The sequence below is a fragment of the Eutrigla gurnardus genome (assembly GCF_963514095.1).
Source record: "Eutrigla gurnardus genome assembly, chromosome: 21".
Classification (NCBI taxonomy): domain Eukaryota; kingdom Metazoa; phylum Chordata; class Actinopteri; order Perciformes; family Triglidae; genus Eutrigla; species Eutrigla gurnardus.
The window spans coordinates 14,323,931-14,333,070 of record NC_139932.1 but is presented as its reverse complement, the minus strand read 5'-3'; the positions used below and the strand labels follow the sequence as shown (position 1 = coordinate 14,333,070).

The window sequence follows — 9,140 nt, the reverse complement described above, 5'->3', positions numbered from 1 at the left end:
CACGTCATTTTGTTGATACAACATATTTACAACACAGCTAGTGTGTCCCGAAGTTTTCGTTTGACATTTGCGGAAGACAATCCACATTGTTGTTCGTCACCACCGCAGTTACTACCGGAAGTGGTCTGAAAATTACAGCTAGCGACAACGCCACCTGCCAAAAATAGCCAACCAAATTTCAGGCAGCGTTGTTTCCCCGCTTCCCCGAAGACGTTGCGCATGCGTAGTGTTGTTCGCTCGACCTCAGGCCAACGAGGCCTCGAAGGCGCATGCGTGCAGCGCCCTCTTGTGGCAAGTAGATCACACGCACTATTTTACAGAATGAAATAGTAGAACAGATACATGACGGAAGCATTAATCCAGCATTGTATTAATTTCTATATAACTCAGTACAACTACAACACTTTGTTTCTGCTTCCACTAGTTGGCGCTTTGTTACCATCGTTTTCTGAGGAAATTAGAAATCTGGAGAGGAAAAATAAATGTTGCATGGGGAAAACAGGATTGAAAAAAATATATATATATCACATTTTTGGTGGGATTAAAAGTGTTATATGTCTATATATTGATTGCCGGTTAAATAAAAGCTATAAAGCTTGTTTAATACACTTTTTAAAACTACATTCTGTCTACATCATCTCCTTAATAAGACAAGCATTTCAACAGTAGATGCTACAATGGGTATACATTACACAATGTGGTCTATAGCAGAATGCGGGAGTTACAGAAGGAAACTTTACACTGTGGAATACCTCAATGTCTTTATTGCTGTTGTTGAGTAAAGCGTACAATGTTTAAAACATTCATCCAGTTGGTAACTGCCCACTTGTATGACATTGGGAGTGTTTAGAGAGGCTAAAGATAGTTGTGTTTTGCATAGGCTTTGCGCTACACAAACAAGTGTCAGGTTAAACATGGAAGAACTTAAAAAAAAACAACATAAAATGGACACAAGGTTGTAATAAAAAAACAGCATTATGACACCCTTGCATAAAAAAAAAAACAACAACATAAATGTCACATTCAATCAAAATGTTTTGGTCAAGCTCCCCCGCTCTTTTATCAGGAACCATGGAATGTGATTGTCAGACTTTTGAGCAGAAACACTGATCAATTTAATGCCCCGGCAAACGGTTAATATTATCAAAGCATGTGCCGCGCAAAACTATGAAAGGGAGCGTGCTACTAAGTCCATGTTGGTGAATAATAAACATGAAAATCACAAGTCTTTAATATCATGCTGAGTTGCTTTTACTCCACCTCAGCTGTCGTAAATGTTTTCATTGCAATCATAAGGCCAGAAGACTTACATAGTGGTAAATATCCTCGCATTGTACTCGTATCTTGCTATAAGCTTCGGCGCCCTGATTTGACTTTGCATGCCCTCAAATTGGAAAAATGATCGCTGAGCGTAAGAGTGTGCATAGAGGCAATAAAGAAATTAGTAGTTAGCAGAAATTAAGGTAGATTTCTTGAGTTGGTTCGCCAATTTCCTAAATTGTAAAACCGACAGCGAAGGCACTTTGTGCACCTGCTTGCGAAGAGGAATGTCTGAAGATTTTAAAGTGATCAAACAGGTACAAAAGCTACAAAAACAGCTAGAAATAGAAAAAGGACAAAAAAAAAAAACACATTAAAACATAAATAAAATGACACAGAGGATAATAAAAGTCATAATGGCCTTTTGAATATTCAACACTCCTGTCACCACTGAAATTAACTGCCTATTGGTGAATGGGTTCTGGATACAAAAAAAAAGCAAAAAAAATACCTTTTTGTAATGAGTATAAAGATGTTATATAAGATACAGTATGATAGGTCATATTCAAAACATCACATGTGCTAACATATATTACTCAGACCATCGCTGCACTATTGGTAAGACATAATAAAAGTGAAATCAGCTAAATTCTAGAAGTGCTTGTATTTCTATCCTGAACTGGTGAACATTGAATAAAATAGCAATGTGTGAAGCTTTTGCTTTAAATATAAATAAAAAAAAAAAGAGATGGAAAATGTACTGTATGAGGGAGATTTCACCCATCTCTTTGCGATGTGGACACTTTTAACTCCTACTCCGTCTATAAATCTAAATTCAAATCGTTTTTTTTTTTCTCTTCCTGGCTGGATTGTATAAAGTAATTAGTTATAATAATTACAAAATGTCCAAATTTCACAGCATTTTTAGTTTCTTTTAGAAAGCAAAAAAAAAAAAAAAAAAAAAAAATCATTGTGCAAAGGCACTATACGTTGGCGACCGTACAAAAGAAGTGTGATGCTGTTTCAGTACAGTGCTTGGACAGCGTCTCTCCTGTCCCTCCGTTTTTTTTTCTTGGGGTCCCCTCTTGTGATCATTATTTGGTTCTTAAGACAAAGTCAAAGGAAGAGTCTTGGATTGTCGTGGTCCCCCCAGCTGCAGTGGCTCCTTTAAGACATTAGTGTCCCATACCTGGTGAAAGACACAAAACGAGTCCATCAGCGGGTTTACGGCGACGATTGATGACTCTGACCTTGCGAGCAAACACGGCGTGCAGTTAGCGTGCGGACTAAAGGCCGCTTGATGCTTTTGATTGTACCAAACTTAACCCACGGCTCTTATTTTATAACAAGAATAACAAGTAATCATAATCATTTTGACTGCTTTTGTTTCTGGGTCGAATTTATTAACATTGCTATTTTCATAACAAGACAACAGCTTTGAGGGGGCTATTTTTAGGCGTGTTTGTGATTGACAGATCTACTAGACGTGTTGATTGCTGCTTGCTTGCCCCACTTCAGCTCTCAACCAGACTCCACTCAAAATTCACCCACAAATAGGAAAAATCTGAGGTGTAAATATTTTTTCTGCAATCTGTAGCTGACGTCAAACACTATATGTATGTTTTTTTAATCTGTGCTGGTAGACTAAACTAAAATAAATATGAATTTGGAAGAAGAGGCATTCCAAACTGGTTCATGTTATTTTGGAAGTACTCCATTAGAGCATGTGGAGAGTTCGAGGCCTAACTAGCTTGTGGTGCCAAACGCCCGTGAGGTTCTGCAGCCGACCACGAGCAAGAAACACAAAAACCTACACAAAGCCCCGTGTCGTGCTCTGAGTCCCAGTGTGATGGTGTGCTAATCTCCGACACACCAGCTACTAATGTGACAAGCCGGACTGGCAGGAACACGCTGCCTCTAACACAAGAGGCTGGACTGTGATCTGAGCTGCACACGCGAAAAAAAAAAAGGCTAAAAGCTGTAAGTGGTGTCAAGATGGTCGTTGAGTGGGAGGGGGGGGGGCGTTATGCAGACATGTACAGAATCCCTCCAAGGCCACAACCCCCTCTCTTCTGCCCACCGAGGGGAACAAAAGGAGGAGCTGCACTCGCATCTGAATTTTTTTTTTAAATAGCAAGCGATGTTTAAGTGGCATCCTTAAAACGCTGCGGTGCGAAAGGCCAAACGGGCCAAACTGAAAAAGACTGCAGGGACGGCTATTATAAGGTCAGTTATTGGTTCTGTAACACATGGTGATGTATAAATCAGAAGAGCCAGTGATGAGATTAGACACTTAACGAGAAGGTCACACCTCCGAAAGAATTACCATCTGGCAAAAGTGCTCGGACATTTCTCCCTACGAGCACAATTGGAAAGGTTTGCTGGTGGGAAGCCAGTGAGGGAGCATGTTTTTTTTTATACTAGTGGGTTGAGACTGAATGGATGTTAGTGGCCTCTTGGAGGAATACCTTGAATTTCTATGCACATTGTGTAGCTTTGTGCTGGATCAAGAAAGAGCTGGCCGAGGACAGTTTCAAGAGAGAGAAGTTGTTGTCTTCTTTATTCTCAGACTGTCCCTTTAAACTTGTGTATTGTCAGCAAATAGGTTGCATGCATGCTTATAAAAGCACATTGTTACTTTCTGGTTAAAACTTGCAACTCATTTTGGTCATTTCCTTGTTTTTAATTCAAGCTCCCCTCTACAAGGTTTGAGAAAAAAAATCATATCCGTGGTCTTTTGGTTTCTGAAAGCAATTAGAAAACTGTAAAAATGCACCGCGGCCTCACTGAGAACAATGTGGTATTTCAGAGGCCCTGAAAAGTTGACATTTTGGGGCCACCGGTTCACCCTACAGCTGCAGTATGCAGTTACACGCCGACACCTGTGGTGCCTGGAGAGAAAAAAAACTCACCGTTGGTGACTGATTTGGTCTCTCTGCCTGCCACCTGCAACACATGAAGAACAGGAAGGTAACAGGGCAGCAGAGGTGAAGACAGATGCAAACAAAAAAAGTGAGCTAAACACATCTGCAAAAGCCTCCAAGTCAAAGCAGGCGAGTGCTGAGAACCCTTCCACCTATCCAGACTGTTAAACCCATCCAGATCGTTATCCTGCTCATCTTGCCTCCCCTGACATCACAGCATAGCACGGTTAGCTAATGACAAGGTCGCCAACCGCTACCTTTCCTGTCCAGGGCCCTTTCTACGTCAGCGCAGACCACCGCCTGGTGCCCTCCAACCCAACTGCTCACTGTGGCGGACCACAGCCTCCGGTCTGCACTGCAGCTGTTGGCTGCAGCGGCACTACCGGGGTAGGAAGGAAGGAAGGTTTCTCCTGCTAAAGCAAACCAGGTCTCTGTCTTTTTCAACTTCCACTAAGCGGCTCTAAAAACACAGCTTTAGTTACGGATAACGCGACATAATCACGTCAAGAGCAGTCGGCCTTATGTGAGGTGATAACAGTGATTCAATGATGTCAAACTGCCGTTCAGCGCGGCGTCTCGCTGTAAACAGTTTCTCCATTAAAGGCTTTATGAAGGCGAGTGAAGTCGGACTTGTGATTTGTGGTTGCCAGAAGAAGGAGCGGTGATGTGATGCAGCCATTTGTGAAAAGCATTCCGCCCGCAGTCGGACAACAGCCGCACTGTTAAAGTTTATTATTATTATTATTATTTTTTTTTTATGACGCGGCATTTTACACTGAACTGATTTTTGTTGAGTCAGCTTTATTAAGAAGTTATGGGTGATAATGGAGCCAATGCTTTAAATTTGGCTTCATTGATATGTTGTCCTTGTTCCTTTTATTTAACAACACACTTTACACTATAAAAGCAACTTTAAAAGATGTTACTTGAGAGAGAGAGAGTATCCCAGAACGTATGGAACATTTGTCAAATCATAAATATCGAACTGTGGGCTGAAACTCTTAGATATTATCATTTGGATTAAAAACAAGCAGCAGCGTCTAAGCACAGCAGAACAGAGAGCAAATCATGGAGAGTGAAAGAATTAAGTGCTTTGAGGGAAAAAAATGACACTTTTTTTTTACCTCTCCAGGCTTATTCCAGATTTAACGGTGAGGTCAACTAGCTATGAGAGTTCTTTAAAACAAAAACAAACATACGTGAGGTTATTTTAAAGATTCCCACACCATCTCTTTAACCAAAACGTTTCTCCTGATTGACATTTGGGAAAACTTTGAGAAAACCACGGGGGAAAATCCTTTCGGCACCGCAAAACCCAAATTGGCATCGTTAAAACTTCATCGTGGATGCTCGCTCGGAAATTAACCCCCAACTTTGATCGCCGGCCCAACAAATTCCTCATCGTGACGCGGCGAATAGCTGGAGCGATAACTACCTTGGTTGGAGAGGCACCTTTGTTTTCCCATAGACTCCTCTTGTTGGTGACGTCAACGGGCTTCAGGTCCTGCCGGAGAGAGACAGAAGACAAAGAGGCGGACGACAGAGCGTCGTATCAGCTGGCGCTCGGAGCATTTGTAGGTCAATTTGGAAAATAGTATCTGAGATGTAGGAGGACAGAGATTGAGGAATGAGAGGAAAGGTTGACAGACGCCGTCAAGCAGAGAGGTGCTCGTCTGGAGGAAGTGGGATACAGCCGTCTCGCTGTGAGCGTGAGGCTTCTGGAAGACACTATATATATTCAAATATTAGCTTTGGCAAAAAAATAGCCTTTGAATTCGGATTGGAAATATTCACTTGTTGGACACTCGCTTCTAGAAATATTTGAATTCAAAGTTTCCTTTCACATCCTGGAGTCTCTCCTGCTGTGCGTTACCCCGCCATAATCGGCGACATCGGAAAGCTCCAACATAAATATTTGGATGAAATATGGGTAAGAGTGAAGAGAGGCACGATATGTTGATAATGAAGCCACGCATAAGAGCGGGACTGAAAAACAACACTCTTCTTGCAAAAGCTTATGATAAGCTGAAGATAAAATGCTTAAGTGACACTGTATATCAAACTAACGCCGAGTCTACAACATCCACATGTACTGAATATGTATGTTATGACAGATGTAAGAGGGGAATTTAACAAGATCACACACACGTCATGAGTTAGTTTTCTTTGTGGCCACCAGGTGGCGGCAGACAGATAGTAGCTCAACCTGTATCATTTGAAAAATGATTACAAATCATCTTTTGCATGACAGAACAGTAATTGTGACCTAATAGTTCACTTATTTAAATATGACTAAATAAACATAATAATAACACTGCAGGGCTGGTATAGAAGTGAGATTACTGCATCTTATTATGCACAACTGAATTCTTATAAAATTATAATAATAATAGTGAGCTTTTAAAAGTTTTAAAGAAAGTAAATGTTGCATTACAGTGTCAAGTTCTGTCTTAACTCCCCGAAAAAGCCCCGAAAAACCTCAAGTATTTCCCTCTGAAACATGTAACATCCATGATTAAATAAGCTAATAATAAATAAAATACTTTTGAAAGTATTATTGCTAAGTAAGACTCAGATAATATGCTTCTTTGGAACTTTGCGGTCGTGATTTAACCACATATGACATTCCATTGTCTAAACCGAGTCCCACCCACTTCCAACCAGTGAGAGGAGCACAGAAAAAAAAAAAAGAAGAAGAAGAAGAGCGAGGGTGGGAGTCCATACAGCGTTTTTCTCTGGCAGGAAAGCTAGAGGCGCTGGGACGAAGCGCTCCCCAGCTCTGCTGCACGTGGATTTGGTTTCTATGACAACAATATTCTGACCAACACATCGCCGCTCTAACCCCCGTTGTATGATAGATTAGCATCGCCCCGTTGCTTTTTATTATCTATCTGGGGATGTGTTTGTTTTGTTTTTCTCCATGAGCACCAACCAGACGCTCGCCCTCACGCTCCGTATGGATGAGCTTGTCATCGCTCAATCCGACAGCTTTAGAGATGTGGGTGCACGACACGATCTGTGGGACAAGCTTCTCCTCCGTTTCCTTGGTTGCCAGGGGTGACGAGTCCCACCCGGCACAAAAAAAATCAGAGCATTCTTCAAAAAAAGACACTGAGTAAAGCATTTTAACGCTCTTCTGCAGGTGAATACATACTGATACACATCTATGCATGTATAAATAACCATAATTCAGGTCAATCAACACAGCTGCATCTGCTAGGTAGCATTTCTGTAGCATCGCACTGTACTTCCGAGCAGCAGGGACACGGGGGGGTTGCTACAGCAACGACTTACCGTTGGCCTTCCTCCTGGCGTTTTGCCCCCCTCCGGGGTTTTATTCAGCCAGTCATTAATGCGACCTGCCACGCCTGTCTTCATCACAGCTGCTTCCTGTTTGGATAGGGGTCAAAGGTCAGCAAAGCCTGCTCCGTCGTCTGCAATAAGGCTGAACAGGAAGTGCCAGTAAATCGGGCCCTTTCCTCTCTGTCTCCACACACACACACACACACACCCTCTCACATCCTCCGCCACCTCGCCACCTCACCTTGAACGGGCTGCCGCCGCTGCCAGGTGAGCCGAACACGTTGCCTTTCTCCCACATGCTCTTGATGTTTCGAATGCTGTCGGTTGCCATGGGGAGGTCCACCGCTCCAGAGCGAGGGGATCGAGACTCCTTGTTCTCCCGCTGCTGAGACAACAACAGTGTGCAACAGTGTGCAACTTTAAGGGCCCGGAATAGCAGCCATAATGAGACGTCTGCATACCAAGAACGGAATCGGCTCAGGAAATTGAATTCTGGCGCTCCCACGTGGATATAAAATTTGAGATTCTATAGATTTGACTCGGTAACGTTGCTCATATCAGATTCAATTAATATTGTGTGTTATCTGCTATGTTAAATGTGATATTGATGCCTTAACCCTATTGGATTGTGTTTTATACTGTGTATTTGCACGGAAACTATGCAATACCTTTAGTGAGGTAATAAAAAACATGGAAGATGCACAAGTTGGCCACTTACATGGATAAAATATAGAGTGGAGAGAAAGTCTTTTATTAGGATACCAGGCTCTTAGCCTTGGTTTTTAATCTTCTATTTGGTATAGAAGCACTTATAAATACACTTATGCGTTATTATAAATATGCATTATAATATATTATAGATGATATATAATCTTTGCAGTTATTCAGTCGATGAAACACTAACCTGGGCAGCGGAGGTGTACTGCTCCAGCCTGTTGTCTATCTTGGACACCACAGGAGAATGAGACGCCTTCACTGTGCTGCTGGGCAGAAGCAAATAGTTAGCATACTCAGCACGGGACCACTTAGGATATGAAACACAGTGTGGTCAACCGTCTCCTGTGACTAGAGAAGAAAACACTTGCAAACCCCAAGAGGGAATTAAACTCTGGGCTCCGTTATTTTTCCTATTCAGCAGAACAAGAATGCGAGGCTTACATGCAGCACTAAAAGCTGTGAGAGTCCGGGAAAAAAAATCTATTGGATGATACGTATGCTTTTACCTCTTCTGTGCTGACTTGTTCAGGAACTCTGCCCTCTCCCCGATCTGTTGAGAAAGTTTGAGGTGAATAAATATTGCAGTGGTGTTCCACACGTGCGTGCATCGTTGCAAAACACTTCAGTCAATGTGTAGAAACACACACGGTTAACGTTTTAATGGTGGATATTTAGTTTTCTTTATTTTCTTTATACACTCAATAAGCTGGATTCTCCTCACCAGCAACACACTATGTGCAAAATGCTCTGAAATACATGCACACACACACACACACACACACACACACACACACACACACACACACACACACACACACACACACTGTAGCACTGTGGGAATCTCAGAGGATTGTTTATGCTATACGAAAATAAAAGAGGGAGCAACACATGCGTTCCATAGATGCTCACTAAAAAGAAAAACTTTAAATGGACAAA

At 42.0% G+C, this 9,140-nt stretch overlaps 1 protein-coding gene across 7 annotated transcripts in view; it reads right to left on the bottom strand.

Moving 5' to 3' along the window:
- Positions 1-744: 744 nt before the first annotated feature.
- cald1a (caldesmon 1a) overlaps positions 745-9,140 on the bottom strand; it is a 47,837-nt gene continuing 39,441 nt past the window's right edge. For 3 of the 7 annotated variants that reach the window (XM_084039118.1, XM_084039120.1, XM_084039119.1), the window contains exons 8-14: positions 8,711-8,754; positions 8,392-8,470; positions 7,729-7,872; positions 7,479-7,574; positions 5,620-5,688; positions 4,173-4,206; positions 745-2,449 (exon numbers count right to left, since the gene is read on the bottom strand). In XM_084039118.1, the coding sequence (XP_083895244.1) occupies positions 2,436-2,449; positions 4,173-4,206; positions 5,620-5,688; positions 7,479-7,574; positions 7,729-7,872; positions 8,392-8,470; positions 8,711-8,754 (480 nt within the window). In that variant the 3' untranslated portion in view covers positions 745-2,435. Of the gene's footprint in view, positions 2,450-4,172; positions 4,207-5,308; positions 5,361-5,619; positions 5,689-7,478; positions 7,575-7,728; positions 7,873-8,391; positions 8,471-8,710; positions 8,755-9,140 lie in introns of all 7 variants that reach the window. The other 4 variants (XR_014599179.1, XM_084039122.1, XM_084039121.1 and 1 more) reach the window with 4 other exon arrangements.